This window comes from Littorina saxatilis, linkage group LG8 (genome assembly GCF_037325665.1).
Source record: "Littorina saxatilis isolate snail1 linkage group LG8, US_GU_Lsax_2.0, whole genome shotgun sequence".
Taxonomy (NCBI): Eukaryota; Metazoa; Mollusca; class Gastropoda; order Littorinimorpha; family Littorinidae; genus Littorina; species Littorina saxatilis.
The window spans coordinates 1,641,496-1,667,752 of NC_090252.1; the positions used below are offsets into that span (position 1 = coordinate 1,641,496).

General features: G+C 40.2%; 1 protein-coding gene across 1 annotated transcript in view; it reads left to right on the plus strand.

The window, feature by feature from the left end:
* LOC138972510 (uncharacterized) overlaps nt 1-25,558 on the plus strand; it is a 323,114-nt gene extending 297,556 nt beyond the window's left edge. The window contains exons 10-13 of the mRNA XM_070345157.1: nt 11,788-11,928; nt 13,106-13,211; nt 21,829-21,986; nt 22,925-25,558. Of these exons, the coding sequence (XP_070201258.1) occupies nt 11,788-11,928; nt 13,106-13,211; nt 21,829-21,986; nt 22,925-23,167 (648 nt within the window). The 3' untranslated portion in view covers nt 23,168-25,558. The remainder of the gene's footprint in view (nt 1-11,787; nt 11,929-13,105; nt 13,212-21,828; nt 21,987-22,924) is intronic.
* The last annotated feature ends 699 nt before the right edge of the window (nt 25,559-26,257 follow it).

Sequence of the window (26,257 nt, forward strand, 5' to 3'; positions counted from 1 at the left end):
CGGCCAGCTCGGTCTTACTTAGGTTTTTGTCGTATTCCATTGAAGCCTCTTCGTCTATAAAACCGAACCAGACTGTGCTACGTTCGCCCGCCGAAAAGTTCCATCTGTAATGTGACTATTGGATGACATCATAGATAGTTTTTCTAGTTCGCTTCGTGTGCAAAATGCTAAAGCCAGCGTGATAAATATTGTATGCACTGCGCTTCCGAAACTTGTCACGAACGGAGTCAAACTAGCATTCCATGGGTCGAAAATCCATTCAAACATTTTTCATCATTTACCTCGCTGTTATTTTTTTCCTCCGGTTCACAAATTCGTCAACATTGACAACAAATACTTTTTACGTATTGTTTTCATACGGGAGTTGAGCTGCTGGAACGTGGCTCGCTCATGAGGCCTGCGAGTCTGAAATTATATAACGGAGTTGTCGACCGCGATAGTGCTACTCTTAGGCCCCCCCAAAAAATAGGTCTGTTTACGGTAACATAGGCCACAAAAATAGGGTCGGTAGGTCGGGATTTTTATTTTTTTATTTTTTTTTCTCCAAAAACCCCATATTTTTACGTTATTTTGCAAAAAAAAACAAAATTTTTTTTTTATTTTTTTATTTTTTTCCCCAAATGCCCAAAAAAAGTCTAGGGTCGCGCGAAAAAAAATAGGGTCGGTCGGGTTACCGTAAACAGACTATTTTTTTTTTGTTGGCCTTACACTGTGAGAATTGCCCTTGCAGTTTCCAATAATGTCGCAATGATCGGGACATGGTCGCAAGACATTCGTAAATGTTCTTAACCATTCGCCACCATTCGCCTCTTGTTTTGAACATAACAACATGTTCCTAATATTCGCAAGGAAGTCATATACTTAACTTTTTTGCAATGTAATCGTAAGTATTCGCAAGAACATTTGTAATCATCACAATGTCCCCTATTCGTAACGCTCGCACGGCATTCGCAACCATTCGTTATGCCTGTCTTACACAGTGCCAAATATCCTTGCGAATATGGATTCGTATGCATTGGCAAGGATCGGTAGACATTCGCAAGCATTCGTTATGCCTGTCTTACACAGTGCCAAATATCCTTGCGAATATGGATTCGTATGCATTGGCAAGGATCGGTAGACATTCGCAAGCATTCGTAAGACATTCTGAAGGATTCGTAAGGCTTTGAATGGTCAATATTTGTTCCTGTCCTTTCGTCTCTTTTTTTTTGTTGCCCAATAGAACATGTTAATATTCGCAAGGATATTCGGCACAGTGTAAGACAGGCATAACGAAGAAAGCGGACAGAAAACTTTCCCCGATGCAGACGCAGAAAGACGTCACGAAGAATGCGATGCTTCAAAAGCAACAAACTGTGACAATATTCACATATACCGAGACGTCATTTATTTCTGTTCGGTCACTTCGGTGAAAGAAGTAGATCTCTCCACAATCATGGCTAATGTGGTTCACTCTGACCATCATCGCTCCACGCTATGGTCTAGTCCTACGCGAATCTATCAAAACAAGAACTACAGAGTTATCTCCCATATGTTTTTCGCGAGCGCTGATCTAAATTTGATATCAGTGTTCGCGAGAGGAAAATGATTGCAGATTGGCCGACTTCGACAGTGATCTCCGTTCTATTCTTCACAGTTATGATAAAGACATCGTTCTAAGGTCAAAACAAATCGAAATTGTGAGACTGCTGCCGGAAGGAGACCGTAATATATGGTTGTATCACTGTCAACTCGTTACAAAAAAAATTGTCTGCTCTAGCGAGCCCCGGAACCAAACGGTTGATTATCACGTGACACTTTTGCCATATTTAGAGTTGTTTGCACAGTAAATACATCCGCGAAAAATAGCTCGCTTGAAACTGTCTAAAATAAAAAAATCCTCTGTAATTCAAAAATTACAAAACACCATGAAAAATCATTATCGACGATCGCGAATCTGCTTATATCAATAACACATTACAACAAGCTATAAATATGTAAAACAAAACTCGGTTTCATTGCCAGACAAGGAAACTCAAGGCATCCTGTCAGGGAGAGAATGAGCCGAACTCATTTTGACCTGAGTTCAGGATGAATGTGGTTAGCGTACCCAAAACATTTGTGTTCTCCACTGTATTGAAACTGTGCGACATACTTGCAGCTGCTATTCAGACTTTGGGACAGAGTTTATTTTTCCACAGTCGATGTCTTACTCAGGGTGAAGGCTTTGTTAGAAAATCAACATAATCTCGTGTTAAATAAAACTCGATCCCGCGACAGCATAATTAGTCAGATCCAGGTTTCTTCTGCCAGATGTACGAGTGCCCGCAAGCACTCGGGAACAAAACATGACGATAAACTGAATTGACACTCGGATTCTGAGGAGTACGTTGGTTCCCCACATTCTCGGTCATTCTTCTAGTTAACGAATATTTTGAGTAAATCATTGAAGGTGCGATTCACGTACAGAACAGCTAATTTTTCTTTGAGTTACTATGGTTACTTTCGTCAGAAAACCTCCCACAAATAGCGTCGTACACAATAAAATGTTAAGCAATGGTAACTGAAACCAACACACTTACTGTGCCTTGGAGCTCGCAGCAGTGTTCCCGCGAGTTTGATCTCTCTCTGGTCACGAACAGCGACAATTTGGCCAAGGGAAAGCGTGCGGTCTGATCAAAATCAACCGTACGTGAATTCCGCCAATTCAATTTCAAACACTGTGACAGACAGACGGAGCACAAATAGTGCCACTGTGCGGTCAGCGTTTTTGCGAGCAGAAGAGTGTTCCTCGTGTGGTAAAACAGCCCAGTCACTGGGCCTGCTTGTATGGGCGGGGCTATGCACGACTTGACACGATCAATACGCACACTGGTGACCTTCAGACGTGGGCGTAAACGCAGCAGTCTCAGGAAGGCGGGGCCATCCTAGTCGGCGCAAAGTGCAACTTGCTATTGAAACCTTGCCAGGCTATATTTCTAGTATAACGTTCCTGAGAAATGTTCAGCAGTCTGACGGCAAGAACAGTGCACGCGTGCTTTTACACAACTCATTTGCATTTCTCAGGAAGGGCACTTCAATGCACGAGTTCTGAAAAACGTGCAAATCTGACTGACCTTCACCGTGACCCTCAAACTATGCAGAGTATTTAAAAACATCTCTCTCCCTCACTCTAACTATATCCCTCTCTATACCCCCCCCCCCTCCCTGTCTCACTCTCTCTCACACTCTTTCTATAGCCCTCTCTCTCTCTCTCTCTCCCTCGCTTTCTTTGTCTCTTTCTTTCTTCTCATAAGTGCATTAAACTAGAAGTAGATCATTTATCTCATTAAATTAAGAAGACGTGCAATGCCTCTGGCACAATCGTTCATCACCCAAGGTACTGCATACACCCCGCGAAGGACAAATCGGCTATCCCCCTTCTCTCTCATCCAAACACACACACACACACACACACACACACGCTCGGTCGCGCGCGCGAAGAGGAATGTTACCATATAAGGACCACTGTTTTGTTTCTTGCACCGACAATCCATATTTTCTTGTCTTCGGTCTTGGCCGGGATATACGGTTAAAAAACATTCTGAGCGCCCAAACGCTTCTTGAGAAATCAAACGTACGGGATTCTCAAAAAACAAACTTGTTTACGAGTCCCGGGCTTTCTGTCTAACTGCAGAAAGTAATAAATGAGGCGCACGAAGGTGGTAGGAGGGGGGTGGTGGGGGGGGGGGGGGGCAGGGAGATCATGAGAGAGCCCAGATTCTGTTATATCAGTCGTGCTAATAAACGCATGAGGTGCTCACAATGTATCAGATTCCCTTGTAAAATTCAATATCAACAGTTTTCTCGGCGGCAAGTGACATTAAGAGCGGCAGGTTCAAACCGGTTTACCCCCCCCCCCCCTCCACTACCTCTCACTTCACAACAGAAGCCCAACAAGTTAATTGCAAACTATACTACGAACTTTTTCCAACATAGAGAATTATTTGAAGATTTAACACTAACAAAATCGGATAAAAGTTTTCTTAAATATTTTACCATTGCACTAAGCACTGTAGCATTTAAGGGGCAATTCCGATATTGCCACAACAGAGTAGATGACAGTATGTACATTTTTAAAACATTCGTTTTTATATCAATTATAAGTCGATATTTTACTAAATGTATTACTGAAAACTGGGAATCGAGACGCAGCGAGTGTGTTTGCGTGTGTGTGTGTGTGTGTGTGTGTGTGTGTGTGTGTGTGTGTGTGTGTGTGTGTGTGTGTGTGTGTGTGTGTGTGTGTGTGTGTGTGTGTGCGTGTGTGTGGTGTGTATAATTCGAGAATTTATAACGCGCACATATCTCACCACATGGCGACTCAGGGCGCACTCATACACAATATTTCGGATCAACAACTCAAGCATACTCATATACACTTACGCATAAATTACATGAAGATGACAAGGCAACAACACACATGTGTGTGTGTGTGTGTGTGTGTGTGTGTGTGTAGGCGGGGACATCGTATGACAGAGGTGGTGCATTGCATTATTTGTGGGCGGAGCTTCAAAACGAGCCTTAAGTTGTAAATGTTTGCGGTCGCAGTCTTCTTTTGGCCTTGTATGTTACTGCAGTCACCAAACTCAGCGTAGCGTTCGGTGAATGTGGAGTTTCTTGGCTTGGTAAGACATTAGACATGTTTAACGTGGTTAAATCTCTTTTGTGTTTAAAACTCTCTCTCTATCTCTCTGTCTCTGTCTCGTTTTTGATTTCGTTTTGGTATCAACGAACTAAGAATAAATAAGAGGCTTTATCCTCTTCTGTTGGAAAGACCGGCACGGTTGGCCTAGTGGTAAGGCGTCCGCCCCGTGATCGGGAGGTCGTGGGTTCGAACCCCGGCCGGGTCATACCTAAGACTTTAAAATTGGCAATCTAGTGGCTGCTCCGCCTGGCGTCTGGCATTATGGGTTAGTGCTAGGACTGGTTGGTCCGGTGTCAGAATAATGTGACTGGGTGAGACATGAAGCCTGTGCTGCGACTTCTGTCCTGTGTGTGGCGCACGTTATATGTCAAAGCAGCACCGCCATGATATGGCCCTTCGTGGTCGGCTGGGCGTTAAGCAAATCTGTTGGAAAGTAAAAGCTGCCGTTTCAGCACAAACAATGTCGAAGACGAAAACCATTTTTTTGTTTGAATGTTACGTGTATGAGGATATCAGAAAGAAGTATAATATCTGGACAATAGGATATGATATTGAAAGCCTCTTTAGGAACCTTACCGTAGAACAAATTAAAAACGTTGCTATGTACATGTTTTATTCACTAAAGAGGCGAGAGGAACGTTTGGATTGATGTTGCACACAACGGGTTCACGTGTAAATGCTGCTGCTCACAGCACATGGGTGCCGGATGCATGTTAAACAGCTTTGATCTGTTTGTGTGTTTGTATGTGTATGCTCCTGTACATGATTGTTGCGTGTAACCCTTTTGCAATCACGTCTATCTTGCACCATGTTTATGAATGGGTCGTCGGCCTACACAATAAAATCAGTGTCTCTCTCTCTCTCTCTCTCTCTCTCTCTCTCTCTCTCTCTCTCTCTTTCACTCTCTCTCTCTCTCTCTTTGATCGTTTGTTCGTTCGTTCAAGTGCTTGTTTGTATGGCTTTAGTTGCTTGGTGACTTGTTTTGAATAATAATCGAGATGAGGCCGGTGACCATGCATGTCCATGCATTTTTTCATCATGCCCAAGCAGCTTTCTCATTTACTATTCTTTCCTTTTTTTCAGATAAATCTTATCCCTTTTGGTCAAACATGAGCAACGAAGGTAAGTTTTCTTAAAGGTAGAACCATTTACAGGGAAGTTCCGCTTACTAGATCTGACCTGCCAAGGCATTTACATAAGATAGGACCATTCCTCCAGTTTGACGAATACTCAAACTCATCATTATGACTACTTCCTGTGCAGTGTTGACATGTGCTTTAAAATAATACATCCACAGAGAACATCCAGGCTGTTGATTGTGTGTATGTGTTCAAGGGGCCGGATGCAAGATAGTGGGCCAAATCGATTAAACGGAACGGACTGTGCCTTTCTGTTCGTTTTTGATTTCGCCGTGATAAATTGCAATTCAGCTTGCAAAGGTTTCTTGTTTGTGTGGGTAGCTTTTTTTGCCGATTGCTGTTCTTATTTACGTTACATTGTTTTCAAGGCATGCGCCGAATGAATGCACCTTCCTATCATCTCGCTTAAAACGCGACAATTTAAGGCTGGCACATTCCTTCTCGTGTGATCGATTCGGCTCACCATCTGGCTAGGCTTTTACATGGCCTTATCCCCCCCTCTGCTTCTTTCTCTCTGTAAACTTGTAGGGCTAGTTATTTTTCGGTAACTTACCCAACAACCAAAATCACTTACCCAACAACGGGCCTGAATCCTCGATAGCTCATGGGTAGAGACTGTACACATTGTGGATCTACTTTTTGCGACTCAAAAGTTCAAAACACTCTAAAGTAAAAAATATACATTTCTGGAGCAAACAATACAACCATACCGCATTTAAACCAGCAACTACAGGCTTGAACACATGAATCTCAATATAAAATCCATGAGTTTGGTTGTTTTCTGAATTCAGATCTGCCGTGCACAATCGTTTATCGCAAGCAAGATTCCAAGGAAAAGTAACTCTCATACTTTGTCTAGCGACACGAGTAGTTCCCCTTCCAGATTTCGGCTTCATCGACAAGACTGCAATCCGACGGTCAGTTTTCAACAATATTTCATTTTATAAACAGATCATACGCAATCAATTGCAAACATTTAATCAACTTAAAGAACATGCAGCGGTTTCATACACTATTTTGCCCCAGAAAACTTAACTTCATACAGTTTTTAACGTTGGAACACGGGTGTAAAACTTCGTCTGCTAGTCACATTCGAGGAAAGAACATTTTCTGAGCGATACCAAAACATGAACAGAACACACACTATCTGCCTTTACCGCCACAGCAGAATGACAACATAACTGTGTACTTGATTTTAGTTCAAAACATGGAAACTGACAAGAAGTGTTAACTAAATTGAATGCCATTTGCACGGAACTATACAACCGCGCATTAATCGGATAGCCTGCGCAGGTAGACTGGTTGGGTAAATATGATTCGATCAAACTTTCGCACAAAAACTCCTCTTTTCTTTGAATAACTGAAGAAAGGAGGGATAAAGAGGTTACATACCTCGTCTCAGTGATTATCAAAAATAATGGTCTCAGTTCGCGGTCATGAAAAAGCTCGCTGAAGCTCGCATTTTTCATGATCCGCTAACTTCGACCATTATTTTTGATAATCACTGAGACTCGGCATGTAACCTCTACATCTCTCGACTTGAATACATACCAACGATACAGGTTGTGGTGGCTTTTTTGTTTTTTGTTTGTTTGCTGAATTTGATTTTTTTTAGAAATTCTATATAAAAAAAATCCAGAACAAAAACACTCTAATTAATAAGGGGTATCTCATGAGATAGTCTTACATCGCCATATTTTGTTGGTAGTATTTCAATGGCCAACGCATTGTGTAAAGCACAATGAGACTACCGTCTGGTGGTGAAAGGCGCTGACTACGAATGATTTATTATTATAATATTCCAGCACTGGGCCCTTTTTTAACGGGAGGGTGATGTGAGAGTAATACTAATATGTTAACAACAACAAACTTGAAGTGGTGCTGGTTTTCATCATTGTCAACAAGGCCGAAATAATTCCGTTCTGTTCAGTTACTTTCAGTTCATTAATCTGCAAGGGCCAAGTGCCTAGAAATGCAAGCGTTTCTATTACTTTGCTCCTGCTTTATTTTTCCACATGTCTTTATTTTATGTCACGCCCTTAATTTTCAATCAAATTTATTGAAATGTTGGTGAAGCAATCTTTGATGAAATCCGGACTATGCGATTGCATTTAAGCTTGGACGTTTAAACATTAATTAATGAGTTTGGTCATTAATTAATCTCAAAATACTACCCACAACTTTAAATGTTAGTATTCGATCCACAATGACTTCTTCTTCTTCTTACATTAGGAATCGAAAAGAGGGTCGTGGTGTATATGTGTGTGTGTGTGTGTGTGTGTGTGTGTGTGTGTGTGTGTGTGTGTGTGTATGTGTGTGTATGTGTTTGTATGTGTGTGTGTGTGTTTGTGTGTGTGTGTGTGTGTGTGTGTGTGTGTGTGTGTGTGACTTGAGGCGAGGAAGCTTGAGTGTATACTGCTATTTTTAGTGAATGTATATTTATACTTATGCTGTCCAGTGTTGTTTTAAATTAATGCTGTTGATCAGTGTGTTGATGCGTGTGTTGGTGTAAATGGCTGGATTGAAATGTTTCTTAACCACAATGTCATCACAAATTCCCAACCTTGGGCAGTTACAGATTCTGTATTTTGTATTCTGTATTCATATCCAGCTTTTTGTGAAAGTTGAGGCTGCACTGTCATGCTCCTATTTTTCAACCGAATTTTGTTTGAATTTTGGTCAAGCAATCTTCGACGAAGTCCGGACTATGGGATTGCATTGCAGCTCAAAAGCTTAACAACTAATTAATGAGTTTGCTCATTAAATTTGTCATTGAAAGCGATTTTCCCCAAACAGATTTCAAATTGATTGCATCGTACTCTTCATCTCATTCGGAATCTAAAAATGTATACATATCTCATGTTTACTCTTAATTAAAATGTCATCACAATTAACGAAAATAAGTTAATTAGTACTACGATCAAGTTTTAAGAAATCGATCCAAAAATGATTTTATGTTATTCCTGTTCATTTTTTGATTCCAAAAACATGATATGTTGTATTCAAAACAAGCTTAGAAAGTTAAAAGGAATACAGAAAAGCGACTGTCCTGCTTAGTGCAATACGCTACCTCGCTATTCAATTTCACTTCGTTTTGCACTTGAAAAGTGGGCGATTTCTTTCTCGCGCCTATTGACGAAGTTGTATTGTCTTGATGAAAAAATGTAGTGCGTTCAGTTTCATTCCGTGGGTTCGACAGCTGGACTAAATGTAGTAATTTCGCCTTACGCGACTAATTTATCATTTCCTGAATCCAAAAATATATAGAAATGCCATGTTTACTCTGAAAATTACAGAACATATTTTGATAAAGCACTACGTTCGCATGCTTCGCGAAGACGAGCTGGACCAGTCTAGGTCTTCGGGTATAGGCTAGCAAAGCTTTAGTACATGTAGGTTTGGTGTTGGCTGTTATTAAGTGTTGATATTTTATTATCAGGCCGACAGATTGACTAAATGTTTTCATATCGCTTCACGCGATTTGTTTCAATTTTTTTCCCTCAACAAGTCAAGAATGCAAATTGCAACTTAACAAATCAGATATGTAGAGGTTACATGCCGAGTCTCAGTGATCATTAAAAATAATGGTCGAAGTTAGCGGATCATAAAAAATGCGAGCTTTAGCGAGCTTTTTCATGACCGCGAACTGAGACCATTATTTTTTATAATCACTGAGACGAGGTGTGTAACCTCTTTATTCCTCCTTTCTTCAGTTATTCAAAGAAAAGAGGAGTTTTTTTGCGAAAGTTTGATCGAATCCTATTCACTCAACCAGTCAACCTGCGCAGGCGATCGATTAATGCGCGGTTGTATAGTTCCTTGCAAATCATTCCAGTCTGTTAACACTTCTTGTCAGTTTTCCTATTTTGGACTAAAAATCAAGTACACAGATATGCTGTTATTCTGCTGTGGCGGCAAAGGCAGATATTGTGTGTTCTGTATATGTTTTGGTATCGCTTAGGATAATGTTCTTTCGTCAAATGGGACTAGCAGACGAACTTTTGCACCCGTGTTCCAACGTTAAAAACTGTATGAAGTTCAGTTTTCTGGGGAAAATAGTGTATGAAACCGCTTTATGTTGTTGAAATTGATGAGATGTGTGCATTTGGTTGCGTGTGATCTGTTTATTAAATGAAATATTGTTGAAAACTGACCGTCGGATTGCAGTCTGTTGTCGAAGAAACTGAGTGAAAAGAAGGGGAACTACTCTTGTCGCTAGACAAAGTATGAGTTACTTGCCTTCCGGGAAATTGCTTGTGATGAACGTTTGAGCACGGCAGATCTAGATTCAGAAAACAACCGAACTCATGGATTTTATATGGAGATTCATGTGTTCAGGCCTGTAGTTGTTAATTTAAATGCGGTATGTTTGTATTGTTTGCTCCAGAGATGTATACTTCGTACATTAGAGCGTTCGGAACTTTTCAGTCGCAAAAAGTAGTACCGAAACAGAACAACTTCTCAACCCATTGCACTATCGAGGATTCAGGCTGTTGCTGGGTCGTTATTTGTTTGGTTGCTGGGTCATTATCGAAAAATAACTACCCCTACAAGTTTACAGAGGTAAAGAAGCAGAGGGGGGAATAATCACTTTTCTTTGTGCCAGCTATACGTATAATTCTGATCGGAAAGACCGGGTCCGGCAAAAGCTCATTGGGGAACAGCTTGCTGAACCAAAACACGTTCGCGGTTGGAAGAGGAATGAGATCAGAGACTGCAAAATGTGAATGGCAAACAGGAAAACGGAGTGGAGCTCTCATAGAGGTATGTATTAAAGTATCAAAAATAAAGTCGTATGCTTTAACCAATGAGAACTGTTTAGCAGTGCTTATGCAAACATCCAGCTTATCGAAACCTCAAATCCAAAAACAAAGAGACTGCCAGCGTTCCAAAATACAATCAATCATTCGCTCGGCTTCCTGACGAGTGGACGTAAACGGATAGAACTATCAAGGTAAGTTTTGTGTGAATATTTATTTGTCTGTTCACTTAAAAGACCGTTGCCCAGTCGAAATATCTGTGAATGTATTGTTTTGTCAATAACAAACGTTCCAACAACCTACCTTTCTTGTTTTTTGATTATCGAAACCTCAGTAAAAAAAAAAAATAATAATAACAAGAAACCGTTCCGTACCTCAACTCAAACATGCCTGTTATTTTATTCAAACTTTCTATCTGGCACAATTTTGGGATCAAAGATTTCGTTTTTAGGGGGTCACGTGACTGCCGATCAAATATGCTAGGGTACGTACCCCCAAAACCGACCTGACAAAAGAGCGAAACTCGAAAAAAATTAAAGATTTTTCTGAGCTCAACTCGGCAACTTTTAAACACGAGGAGAAAGTCAAATCAATTATCTCACCAGGGACTGGCCTACAATGTCACGGAAAGGGATACGTTTTCCGTTTGCTTAAACGTTGCTTTGTCTTACGTTCGACACCCTGATCTTTTGCTGTGAATAAATCGTAAAATTTGACGCAAGCACCTTTATGCGCATCTTTTGGCACCAAGTCTCGTAAACCTGACAGAGTTATTTCTAGAATGTGTTTAGTATGCAAAAACATGTCTATCGTATTTTCATGACTAGCGCGAAGACGTGTTCAGGAAATAAAGTCTGTCAGGATTGTCAAGCTTTGCGATAAAGTGGCAGACCCGCAATCTTGCCAAACAACTAACAGTGATGTGTTTGTTATTAAATGCACGCTAAATACGATAAGTCTTTTCTTTCGAAATATGAACATCGAACTTCACGATTCTTTACAGCAATGATCGCTGGCTATCATTGGCCGCTGCCAGCGTGTTTGGCTGAGGTCACGTGAGTTTAGAAAAAACAAACATGTGTGTTCAGCGATCACTGCAAGCAATCATCAGCGAATCGTGGCTCCGATGTGCATAATTTCGAAAAGCGAATCTACACTGTAGAAATGGATGCACGCTTATATGATCTGAGAGCAATATTTTCCTTACCTTGAATTTGTGTGACAGCTGGTGGACACCCCTGGCCTGTGCGATACAGACAAAGATGACGACGTCATATTCCGTGAAGTGGGCAAGAGTGTTGCAGTGGCGTACCCTGGACCTCATCTGCTTGTCCTTGCTCTCAGAACTGACCGTCGCTTCACCAAGGTCTGAGCTCTCTCGGTCTTTGACTGCCTTTCTATCCATCTGTCTATTTGTGTGATTTATTCAGCGAGCGGTTTGCTTCGTCAAGCTCTCCCGTGTCAGGAGTCCGGACTTCCGTTCTTCATCATACTTTATTTTGTTTTCATAAATACCCATTTGTCAAAGCACATTAAAACCATTGAATTGAGGAAATCAAACCTACGGTCTAACAAACACTTGCACAGTCCGTGCTTAGTTGCTAAACAGGGCTAAAACGCTTCGCATTACATTAAAATAAAACTCTGACCGTTGAAGAATATCAAACACAGCATTCGTTGTGTCAAATAGAACGCTCAAACACTTATTTTAAGACCTTCCTCGTGTGTGCATGTTATCATCACTTCAAGTTTCAGCACCCAAAGCGTACTCTGGAGCTCTTGGCTCAATTTCAAAGCTGTATCTTAAGGGCAAAAGGTAGGACGAAAATGATGACTGGCGCAGTCTGGAATTATACCCACTCAAAAAACAGCCGTTTTCAATTTGAGTAATAGAGTGCTCAAACGTTTATTTTTAAGGCATTCCTGGTGTGTGGTCTCATAATTACAACCCCTACCCTAATATGTATAGCTATTGGGGCGATGAGAGATAGTTGTTGTTTTATGCTATTTATTCCCCCCTCTGCGTCTTTACCTCTGTAGATTTTAAGGGTTGTTTATTTTTCGGTAAACACCCAGCAACCAAAACATAACCACCCAGCAACACGCCCGAATCGTCGATAGCTTCTGGGTTGAGAAGCTACACGGTGTGGGAACTATACTTTAAGCGACTGAAAAGTTCCACTAACGCTCAAATGTACAAAAATTACATATCCGGAGCAGACAACACAAATACATTAAGATTCACGTTTTGTGTTTAGACTCCTGGCCGTGTGTTCATTTTATTACTGTGAAAAAGAGTTAATAAAGCAAATCGGTTCTCAGTTGCTGGAAAGATGAAATGACCATGTAAACTGTAGTTTGTCCAGGTCTTAAAAGTCCCAAAAGCTGTCATTCATATGAAAATAAAGAAAAATATCCATGTGACTGTCTCTTGCTTGGAAACGAAACTCTTTTCTTTTTTTAGATTGTTTAAATTTCGCAGCTGTATGGCATAATGGTGATCGATACGTCTTATCTTACAATGATCTACGCTGCTCACACAGGAAGAGTACCAGGCGTACGTCAAGCTCAAGGAACTGTTTTCGGAGGAGATGTCAAAGTACCTGATCATCGTGTTCAATGGAATGGATGCTTTGGCTGACACCATTGGTAAAGCGTTTTTCAAAATATGTTCTTAGTAGTAGTACTCCGTCACGGCGGAGGGCTGACCGTGCACCCAAAAGCGGACTCAACCAAATGGGTATTTTTTGAAAGCTTGGGGCCTGCCGAACATAAAAATCGATGTTAACAAGAAATATTCAAGGGCGCACTTTCTCTTTTCGTCAAAATTCAACTATACCCTGAAGAGTGATGCACGAGCATTTCAGACGCTTGCCTCTGAAAAAAGAAGTTCTCAGCCAAATTACGAACTCAAACTGGTACGTTTTACATATAAATGTGTTAGTTGGTATCTTTTGATTATCACAAAACAATTTGCGACTGCTTTGGCCGAGGATGCTGGTGACAGTATCATTATTATGAACCCTACCCTAAATCCAGGAAAGACGTCGTCCAAAATGTAGGTAAGTTTTGATTAAAAATAAATTCACACAAGACTAGTATTGTTGTTTGGCTTCAATGGATATATTTTCGTCAAGTATGATGTCTTTACATAATATCTGTAAAATATGAATGGATTTGAACCATATACTATGTCACTATGACCTTCCAATCTTCCTAACCCCCAGCCCAGTAAAGCGTGCGAGACGTTTCCTGAACAAATGTCGCTTTGTGGTGCGAGTTCAGTGTGACATGATTAGTTTCCAGAACCCCATTTCTGACTTTCAAAGTTTATCTACATACATTTAGCAATGCACGAGCAAAATATGACAACTTAATGGTGCCTTTTGGTTTAATGCTATGGTAAAAAATCCTAGTGATAGTGTTTACAGCTTGAAACAAAACATAACAGAGGGGAGTAGTCTTCCTCAATCTGGTTCAGAGCATAATGTATTTCTATTTTCAGAGGTAGCATTATTTATGATAAGAGCTAGAGCCAATATAATGATGCTGAATATTTGAAAAATGAACTTTGTGACTCATCTGAGTAGCAGAAGAGCCTTCGTGATCGTCAGCGTAAGGCTGGCTGTCTTCAAGGCAATTCCTAGATGAACAACTTAACACTGCGTTCGATTATTCGCCCGTTTCTTAAGCTAGAGCTTTGAAACTTTACACGCGTCTAGGGCTACATGAACGCTTTACAATACATACAATATAGTTGACTCTCGCGTTATTTAAAGGTCACAACAAGGTCATTACCAGGCAAAAACGAGGGAAAACCGACGGAAAGTACCATTTTCTGCAACTGTTTGTTAGAAAAAGCTTTCAAATTCAATTATTTTTGGGGGATTAACGCATCTCTAGACATGACAATCATCCGATTATCAGACATCAATTGTGGAGGTCACGACAAGGTCATTACCAGGCAAAAACGAGGGAAAACCGAGGGAAAATACCATTTTCTGCAACTTGTGTGAAAGTAAAAGCTTTCAAACTCCATCTTCTTCTGGTATTGGCGCATCTCTAGGCATGACAATCATCTGATTAACAGTCCTCAATTTTCAAGGTCACAACCACCAGATAGAACCGAGAGAAAACCGAGGGAAAATACCATTTTCTATAACTTTTTTGTAAGTAAGAGCTTATAAACTCCATCTTCTTCTGGGATTAGCGCTGATTTCAATGACCCTGAAGTCCGAGGAAAGTTTTCTTGGCCCATGCCTAGTTTGAAGGTCATGACAAGGTCAAGTTTACACGTTTTCTATTTGTGTTCGGCTATTTTCTAAGCTAAAGCTGTTGAGGCAGATTCATGACATCTTCCTTCGCCCACAGGGGCTCTAGGGGGGTGGACGGGGCTGGATGTAATAGGGGTAGAAGGGAAGGGGAGAGAGAAGAAAAAGTCAATGTTAAGGTGTTCATCTACCGATAGCCTTGCGGTCTGCAAGCCTGACTCTGAGGATCACACATGCTGTCCTGGCACTCAGACGAGTCATAAAGTTGATATATTTTTCGTCGTTTTACCCAGTTATGACCTTGTTTTGTGACCTTTAAATATTACGAGAGTCAACAATATTTGTTTCATGTCTTATAATGCCCTAGACGTGTGTAAAATCCCATCCTTGTCATGACCTTCAAACATTGCATGGGTCAAGAAAACTTTCCAAAGACTTCAGGGTCATTGAAATCAGCGCTAATCCTAGAAGAAGATGGAGTTTATAAGCTCTTACTTACAAAAAAGTTGCAGAAAATGGTATTTTCCCTCGGTTTTCCATCGGTTTTATCTGGTAATGACCTTGTTGTGACCTTGAAAATTGAGGACTGTTAATCAGATGATTGTCATGTCTAGAGATGCGCCAATACCAGAAGAAGATGGAGTTTTGAAAGCATTTATATACTTACACACAAGTTGCAGAAAATGGTATTTTCCCTCGGTTTTCCCCGGTAATGACCTTGTCGTGACCTCCACAATTCATGACTGTTAATCAGATGATTGTCATGTCTAGAGATGCGCTAATCCCAGGAAACAATTGAATTTGAAAGTTCATTCTTACAAACAGTTGCAGAAAATGGTACTTTCCCTCGGTTTTTCTTCGGTTTTACCTGGTGATGACCTTGTTGTGTGACCTTTAAATATTACGAGAGTCAACAATATTTGCGTTATGTCTCATAAATCCCAAGACATGTGTAAAGTTGTAATTAAGCATTAGCTTCGAAAATAGCTGACGTCCAGAAAATATTTTATTTGACCGTAAAAGATATTCCCAAATAGAAAACGTGTAAATTTGACCTTGTCATGACCTTCAAAGTAGGCATGGGTCAAGAAAACTTTCCTCGGACTTCAGGGTCATAGAAATCAGCGCTAATCCCAGAAGAAGATGGAGTTTATAAGCTCTTACTTACAAAAAAGTTATAGAAAATGGTATTTTCCCTCGGTTTTCTCTCGGTTCTATCTGGTAATGACCTTGTTGTGACCTTGAAAATTGAGGACTGTTAATCAGATGATTGTCATGCCTAGAGATGCGCCAATACCAGAAGAAGATGGAGTTTGAAAGCTTTTACTTACACACAAGTTGCAGAAAATGGTATTTTCCCTCGGGTTTCCCTCGTTTTTACCCGGTAATGACCTTGTCGTGACCTCCACAATTGATGTCTGATAATCGGATGATTGTCATGTCTAGAGATGCGTTAATCCCAGGAAACAATTGAATTTGAAATCTTTTTCTTGCAAACAGTTGCAGAAAATGGTACTTTCCGTCGGTTTTCCCTCGTTTTTGCCTGGTAATGACCTTGTTGTGACCTTTAAATAACGCGAGAGTCAACTATATTTGACGTATTGTAAAGCGTTCATGTAGCCCTAGACGCGTGTAAAGTCTCAAAGCTCTAGCTTAAGAAACGGGCGAATAATCGAACGCAGTGTTAAGTTGTTCATCTAGGAATTGCCTTGAAGACAGCCAGCCTTACGCTGACGATCACGAAGGCTCTCTTGCTACTCAGATGAGTCACAAAGTTCATTTTTCAAATATTCAGCATCATTATATTGGCTCTAGCTCTTATCAGAAATAATGCTACCTCTGAAAATAGAAATACATTATGCTCTGAACCAGATTGAAGAAGACTATTCCCATCTGTTATGTTTTGCTTCAACACTATCACTAGCAATTTTACCATAGCATTAAACCAAAAGGCACCATTAAGTTGTCATATTTTGCTCGTGCATTGCTAAATGTATGTAGATAAACTTTGAAAGTCAGAAATGGGGTTCTGGAAACTAATCATGTCACACTGAACTCGCACCACAAAGCAACATTTTTTCAGGAAACGTCTCGCACGCTTTACTGGGCTGGGGGTTAGGAAGATTGGAAGGTCATAATGACATAGTATATGGTTCAAATCCATTCATATTATACAGATATTATGTAAAGACATCATACTTGACGAAAATATATCCATTGAAGCCAAACAACAATACTAGTCTTGTGTGAATTTATTTTTTAATCAAAACTTACCTACATTTTGGACGACGTCTTTCCTGGATTTAGGGTAGGGTTCATAATAATGATACTGTCACCAGCATCCTCGGCCAAAGCAGTCGCAAATTGTTTTGTGATAATCAAAAGATACCAACTAACACATTTATATGTAAAACGTACCAGTTTGAGTTCGTAATTTGGCTGAGAACTTCTTTTTTCAGAGGCAAGCGTCTGAAATGCTCGTGCATCACTCTTCAGGGTATAGTTGAATTTTGACTGAGAAGAGAAAGTGCGCCCTTGAATATTTCTTGTTAACATCGATTTTTATGTTCGGCAGGCCCCAAGCTTTCAAAAAATACCCATTTGGTTGAGTCCGCTTTTGGGTGCACGGTCAGCCCTCCGCCGTGACGGAGTATAGTTTACAGCCAAAGCTTTCGTCTCTTACTGTCTGTCTCTCTGACTCCGTCTTTCTCTCTGTCTTTAACTGTCTTTCTCTCTGTCTTTAACTGTCTGTCCCTCTGCGTGTGTATATCAGTGTGTGTGTCTCTCTCTTTCTATCTCTAACATAAGATCGCTCCCCCGATTGTTCAAATTTAAATGACAACGGACACCGTCTCTTCAAGTAGAAGTTTCACCTCAAAAGCACGACGAAAACCTTGTCCAAAACCTTGTTCCTTCTTTCAAAGTAAAAGTACTATGAATAAACTCCTTATTACCCCCTCAGCTTCTTTACCTCTGTAAACTTGTAGGGCTAGTTATGTTTCGATAAACACCCAACAACCAAAAAAATAATATCCCAGCAACATGCCTGAATCCTCGATAGCTCATGGGTTGAGAAGCTACAATTTGCAGGCACTAATTTTATGACTGAACATTTCCGAACGCTCAAATGTACGAAATATACGGGAGCGTCCCGAAGCGTCCCGGTACCAAAGCGTCCCGGTACCAAAGCGTCCCGGTACCGAAGCGTCCCGGTACCAAAGCGTCCCGGTACCGAAGCGTCCCGGTACCAAAGCGTCCCGGTACTGAAGCGTCCCAGGACTTAGACTTTTTTGTTTGTTTAAACCTTGACCTTGATTTGACCTTGACTTGACTAACCATATTTATTTCTTTTAAATTTAATCTTGACCTTGATTTGACCTTGACTTCACTGATTTTTTTAATTTTATACAGACCTTGATTTGCTTTCGGTAAAACAAAAATCAACTTTTTTGGGATGCCGTGAGCTATCACGTTTTCCGCCGTTGATTGGATTGAACACCAACTGCTTTCTCTGGACGCTTCATGACGCTCCACATATGTGGCTTGGCCTGGCAATTTGAACCTTATGGCATTTTCCACTTTGTCCCTTTAAAAAGCCGTAGTTCCCACATGTATGTAACGTTAATAAATCATTATTTCTTTTGACCATGCTGATGCATTGTGAACAACTTTGTTTCTTTTATGAGGACTTGAATAAGCACGTGTTGAACCATACTGGTAAGAAACCTCATGTATGTAAGGTGTGTGCAAAGGCTTTTTACCGAATCTTGCAATTTGAATAGACACATGTTGACCCATACTGGTGATATACCTCATGTATGTAACTTGTAAGGTGTGTGCAAAGGCTTTTTACCGAATCTTGCAATTTGAATAGACACATGTTAAAAAAAAGAAAAAAAGTCTAAGTCCTGTGACGCGTTATAGTGGGACGCTTCGGTACCGGGACGCTTCGGCACCGGGACGCTTCGGCACTGGGACGCTTCGGCACCGGGACGCTTCGGTACCGGGACGCTTCGTGCCCTACCCAAATATACATATCTGGAGCAGAAAAAAAACATACCTCATTTAAACTAACACCTACAGGTTTCAACATGCGAAATCCAATATAACAAGTCGCGTAAGGCGAAAATACAACATTTAGTCAAGTAGCTGTCGAACTCACAGAATGAAACTGAACGCAATGCCATTTTTCAGCAAGACCGTATACTCGTAGCATCGTCAGTCCACCGCTCATGGCAAAGGCAGTGAAATTGACAAGAAGAGCGGGGTAGTAGTTGCGCTAAGAAGGATAGCACGCTTTTCTGTACCTCTCTTTACACCCCCGGTATAGGGGTGTGTATAGGATTCGGTCGATGTGTTTGTTTGTTTGTTTGTTTGTGTGTTTGTGTGTTTGTGTTCGCATATAGATCTCAAGAATGAACGGACCGATCGTCACCAAACTTGGTGAACAGGTTCTATACATTCCTGAGACGGTCCTTACAAAAATTGGGACCAGTCAAACACACGGTTAGGGAGTTATTGGTGGATTAAGATTCTACAAGGACTTATAGAGGGACATATTAATGGTCAAAGGGAAATAACCTTCTCAGTTGGTGGCAGTGAGAATGGTAAGGACGGGGGTGTTTTTTCTACCTCGGAGGAATTTCTTGTTGTTTTAACTTTCTGAGCGTGTTTTTAATCCAAACATATCATATCTATATGTTTTTGGAATCAGGAACCGACAAGGAATAAGATGAAAGTGATTTTAAATTGATTTCGACAATTTAATTTTGATAATACTTTTTATATATTTAATTTTCAGAGCTTGTTTTTAATCCAAATATAACATATTTATATGTTTTTGGAATCAGAAAATGATGGAAAATAAGATGAACGTAAATTTGGATCGTTGAATAAATTTTTATTTTTTTTTACAATTTTCAGATTTTTAATGACCAAAGTCATAAATTAATTTTTAAGCCACCAAGCTGAAATGCAATACCGAAGTCCGGGCTTTGTCGAAGATTACTTGACCAAAATTTCAACCAATTTGGTTGAAAAATGAAAGCGTGACAGTGCCGCCTCAACTTTCACGAAAAGCCGGATATGACGTCATAAAAGACATTTATCAAAAAAATGAAAAAAACGTATGGGGATTTCATACCCAGGAACTCTCATGTCAAATTTCATAAAGATCGGTCCTGTAGTTTAGTCTGAATCGCTCTACACACACACACACACGCGCACAGACACACACACATACACCACGACCCTCGTCTCGATTCCCCCCTCGATGTTAAAACATTTAGTCATAACTTGACTACATGTAAAAACCATGAGTTTGGTTGATATTTGAATCCAAATCTATCTTGTACAAACCAATCTGCGCGAGCAGTTCTCAAGACAGGTAACTCTCACACTGTTTTTGACTCACATGCGAAGGAAAAGTGAGTCTATGTACTCACCCGAGTCGTCCGTCCGTCCGTCCGTCCGTCCGTCCGTCCGTCCGTCCGTCCGTCCGGACGTCCATCCGTCCGTCCGGACGTCCGGAAAACTTTAACGTTGGATATTTCTTGGACACTATTCAGTCTATCAGTACCAAATTTGGCAAGATGGTGTATGATGACAAGGCCCCAAAACACATACATAGCATCTTGACCTTGCTTCAAGGTCAAGGTCGCAGGGACCATAAATGTTGTCTAAAAAGCAACTATTTTTCCCATTTTTCCCATTTTCTCTGAAGTTTTTGAGATTGAATACCTCACCTATATATGATATATAGGGCAAAGTAAGCCCCATCTTTTGATACCAGTTTGGTTTACCTTGCTTCAAGGTCAAGGTCACAGGAGCTCTTCAAAGTTGGATTGTATACATATTTTGAAGTGACCTTGACCCTGAACTATGGAAGATAACTGTTTCAAACTTAAAAATTATGTGGGGCACATGTTATGCTTTCATCATGAGACACATTTGGTCACATATGATCAAGGTCAAGGTCACTTTGACCCTTATGAAATGTGATCAAAATAAGGTAGTGAACCACTAAAAGTGACCATATCTCATGATAGAAAGAGCCAATAAGCACCATTGTACTTTCTATGTCTTAAATTAACAGCTTTGTGTTGCATAACCTTGGATGCAAGGTCAAGGTCACATGTATTTTGGTAGGAAAAATGTGTAAAGCAGTTCTTAGTGTATGATGTCATTGCTAGGTTTAGTTATTTGACCTTGACCCTGAAGGTGAAGGTCATGTAAAGGTCAAGGTCAAGCATGTGAGTCGTATGGGCTTTGCCCTTCTTGTTAGAGACTATAGCTGTTCCCCTGCCGGATTTCTTCAAACTAGGGCACTTCGACAAAAGGACTGCAATCCGTCGGTCAATTATCAGCTGTATTTCATTTCATAAACGCAAGCAAATGCACACATCCTTGAATGTTAAGAAAATTAAGCGGTTCCATTCACTGCCTTGCCTGGAAAAACCGAACTTAATACAGTATTTTACGTGGGAGCACGTGGGCAAAAGTTCGTCTGCTACAAATTACGACGGAAGAAAATTTCCTCAGCGATACAAAAATATGAAAAGAACAAAAAATGTATCTGCCTTTATCGCCTCAGCAGAACAACGGCATAACTATGTACTGGATTTTATTCCAAACTAAATAAACTGCTGTAAAGTGTTACTGAATGATTTTTCACTTGCTTGCGCAGGTAGACTGGCAGAGTGATTAGGACTCGATCAAACTGTGGCACAAAAACACCGCTTTTCTTTGAATATCTGAAGAAAGGAGGAATAAATTAGTTACACACCTTCTCAGTGATTATTAAAAGTAATGGTCTCAGTTCGCTGAAGCTCGCATTTTTCATGATTCACTAAACTTCGACCATTATTCTTAATATTCACTGAGACTCGGCATGTAACCTCTACGTATTCAAACTTTTAAAAGAAATCATCATAGTTTATCCCGTATTTGTGTATGAATACCTGTGTGTCTTACTATGCTTGTGTATTCTATTTCAGGCGAGCAGAAGAAGGCCCTTGATGAAGAGGTGAAGAAAATGCCTGGGGAGCTGAAACAGGTACTTCAAGACGCCAACAATCGCTATGTTGGAATGAACAACAAAGCTACTCCAAAAGACAAGGAAATCCTGCTTCAGGACGTGATGATCAAATTTCTGGTGAGTTAGTATGGGAATTTCTCGCGCCAAAATCACCTCTAACTCAAATGAGGATAAAATAAAACAGCTTCGACTTGGGTTTTAACATCAAACAACATAACTGTTTGGGGTTCATTTTCTGTCGTAAGGTTACCACGCTTAACAATCGAAACATTTAACCATTTATCCACCGTAATTCTTGTTCATATAATAAATCAGTAAAAGTTAAATAAATGTGTTTTTGAAGGAAGTATTGCACTTTCGCCCTTAGTAATGTATTTGTTTGCAGGATCGAAATAGTTGTTGTAAATACCGTATCGCGTAACATTTTAACATATTTGCGTTTAGTTCTAAACGCAAGCAAACAACAACGGGAGAGTTTACGCCTTTTCTCAGAGCATCGGAAAATGGAATGCAGTCACGAATAACTGGGCATCGTTGTATCATTTTCATCATCTACTATTTTCCCCATTCGTTTTTAACGTCAGAATAAAGTGGAATGTTGACAGCACTCGCATGGATCATGTTTGTGTCTAAACGTAAACACCTGATCATAGTTTGGGGGGTAAAGATCCCTAAAAATTATTGTTATTGTTTAACATTAAGTGAAATGAGAAAAATGAAAAGGCCAGGGTGCGTGGGTGATGGTAGCATGCATGATTTGGGTATTCCATCTCGTTTTCTTAAAAGAGGGTCATGTGTGTGTGTGTGTGTGTTTTGTGTGTGTGTGTGTGTGTGTGTGTGTGTGTGTTTTGTGTGTGTGTGTGTGTGTGTGTATGTATGTGTGTGTGTGTATGTGTGTGTGTGTATGTGTGTGTTTTGTGTGTGTGTGTGTGTGTGTGTGTGTGTGTATGTGTGTGTGTATGTGTGTGTGTGTGTGTGTGTGTGTGTGTGTGTGTGTGTGTGTGTGTGTGTGTGTGTGTGTGTGTGTGTGTGTGTGTGTGTGTTATCGTTTTCAGGACATGGTGAGGTCAAACGGTAATACTTACTACAAAACCAGGTTGATTTGCGACATCAACAGCCATTTTGAAGGCCTGATTAAAAGTAGACAGCTAAAAAAACTCGTCACTAAAGAGGAGGCTGAACGGCAAGCTAAGCGCGCTGTCGTCACAGACGAAGATGAGGAGTTCTCCAGGCAGCTCGATGTGACTATGAAAGCAATGGCCTTCACCTATTGGCGGGAGATTTGTTCTGTAATGTAGTAAACGCCTGCATCTATGACTTGTTATTGTTTGCATGATGTTTAGGCACAAGGTTTGCACGACAGTTATGAATACACTTAAACGTATAAGAAAAAGGAGGAAACATATCTCTCCTTCCATCCTACCAGCCTCCTTCCTTTAAATATCAACTTTGTTTTTAAACTTTTGCCTAGCTTCTGCTATACTTGCCCATCTCTCAGTTATGAATGCCTGCACCCCTCACTCTCTTTTTTTCTGGGTGTAACGTCTTCAATGGTCTAATTAATATAATTATGTGACATTTTCCTGCTTCTGCTAACTTTTCTGAATTTATCTCTACTTTCTTTTTTCCTCTAAACCTTTGTCTGAAAGTTGCCAGGATCAAACTCGACTGAGTTGCTGTAATGTACTATTGAAAACATGTATCTGATTTGATTGGTATTTTGAATGGCATTTGGTAACCCTTGAAGGAGTAATTTGCGCTAAAACTGGAGTCAAATTTAGTCAGTGTCGGACACTTGCGACTTCCAACCGCCTCCTCGGTTCACTGCGCACAGGCCTGCTTGTTAACTCTTATTTTTATATTTCGGTGGAGTAGCGTACACTCAAATTCCATGCTTTCCATAACAAAAAACCCTTATTTCAAATGTGCAAACTCTTCATACTTTTTTAAGGACTGACATAGAGGTCAAACACAAACTGGAGATAGAAATTAAGGTCTTCTGTTACTTAGTATTACTGGAGATTTTATCAGAGAAATGAACTAAACAAACTTAAATTGCTTCGGAACATACGTTTACACAATCTGTATCTCATATACGGTAGTCATCACTGCTGCAAACAACAAGGGAAATAACTCTGTAAGCGAGAACCCCTCTGTTAGGCAGGAACAACGCAAACGATTCAAAGCGGGTGTAAATAAATGAACACATACACAAACAGATAACAGAACAAGATCAGATTTTTCCAAAAGGTAGAGCAGTCGAAACCTCTCTTTACGCTTACAATTGCTTTGTCCAATGCCTCGCGAGATTACGCGCAACAGTAAGTATACCACTGTCACATGATTTCATTTAATTGAAAAGAATGAGTGCACTAAATCTATTAAGGGGTTACTTGTGTGTTCAAATCGCGTGAAAGAAACATTACACATTTTGTGCACAGGTTCCTTTAAGCAATATGGACACATCTGTGCAAAGAAAAAAGGGGGTCGACGTATTAACTTTTTTTTTAGAATTTTTTTACTGGGGGTTGTCAAGTACGATTTTGCGAAAAACACTGCGATTTTTAACATGATCCCAACTGACATATTTAGCTCTACAAATAATAAATGAGACATTAGTTTGTGTATATAAATGAATGGAGAGTATAACTTTATCATAAATCGGTACTTATCAACGTGCATTTTCAGAAAATGATCGAGGTTTATCGAGGGCGTACACATAAAATCATCACTCCTTTAGTAGTAAAAACGTATTTAAAAAAAATTCGCGTGAAAGAAACATTACACATTTTGTGCACAGGTTCCTCTAAGCAATATGGACACATCTGTGCAAAGAAAAAAGGTGGTCGACGTATTAATTTTTTTTTTAGAATTTTTTTACCGGGGGTTGTCAAGTACGATTTTGCGAAAAACACTGCGATTCTTAAGGGGTTACTTGTGTGTTCAAATCGCGTGAAAGAAACATTACACATTTTGTGTACAGGTTCCTCTAAGCAATACGGACACATCTGTGCAAAGAAAAAAAGAGGTTGACGTATTAACTTTTGTTTTAGAATTTTTTTACTGGGGGTTGTCAAGTACGATTTTGCGAAAAACACTGCGATTCTTAACATGATCCCGACTGACATATTTAGCTCTACAAATAATAAATGAAACATTAGTTTGTGTATATAAATGAATGGAGAGTATAACTTTATCATAAAACGGTACTTATCAACGTGCATTTTCAGAAAATGATCGAGGTTTCTCGAGGGCGTACACATAAAATTATCACTCCTTTAGTAGTAAAAACGTATTTAAAAAAAATTCGCTCGACAGAAAACATAACTAAACTTGAACACAGCTAAGTTCACTGTATACATATACAATACCTGTAAACAAAATAAGTTGTTGCCTTATTGTCTGCTTCACAATTATTCCCGTACCAACCCCACCCCCATTATCTTGACTGACAAAAATGATAAAAAGAAATAATTTGGGAGCGCTGGACTTGTGATACATGAGTTTGAATCAGGGTGAAGGGTTGGGGGTCGGAACATTTGTGTGCAAAGTTTCATGAAGATCTGTCCAGTAAATTTCTATGAATCGCACACCACACACACACACACACACACACACACACACACACATATATATAATATATATGGCCTGGGGCGATTGTAGCTTCCCTTCTTCATGTCCAGCTCTCTCTCTCTCTCTCTCTCTCTCTCTCTCTCTCTCTCTCTCTCTCTCTCTCTCTCTCTCTCTCTCTCTCTCTCTCTCTCTCTCTCTCTCTCTCTCTCTCTTTGCGAATATGATTTTGAAGCGCATTACATAAAGTCGGTATCTGATATCTAAAGTCCTGATATTTTGGATGCGGAGGAATTTTTCCTGGTGATGATCTGAGGTAACGGAATTGTTCATGCATTCTGAGGGAATTTGACAGGTATCGGGGGGTGTGTGTGTGGGGGGGGGAGGTTGGTGGTGTGTGTGGGGGGGGGGCTTTTGGTGTGGGGTAAATGATTAAAAACGCCTGCACCCTAACTATGAAAGCAGCCACACGCATACTCACAGAGACACAGAGGCACGCATGTTTGTGTGACGGTTTGCACGAATGACCATTGAAAATTAGTTTTTGATAAAAACAAGCGACATTTCCTTTGAGCACACAGGTGCTCAGCCAATGTGTATTGAAACTTGTTCAATTATCTCAAAATGTCATAACGTTTGGCAATATAATTATTTAACAACAACAAAAAGACTACCGGATTCCGTACATAAAAAAGTCAGGGGCTGTAACAACAATTCGCGGCATTGGACTGTGGGAGCACGGACCTACATTCTAATGGATGGCTGGCTTTGGATCTAGGTCACTTTAGTGGGAATATCGGTCAACTTTGAAACCTGAG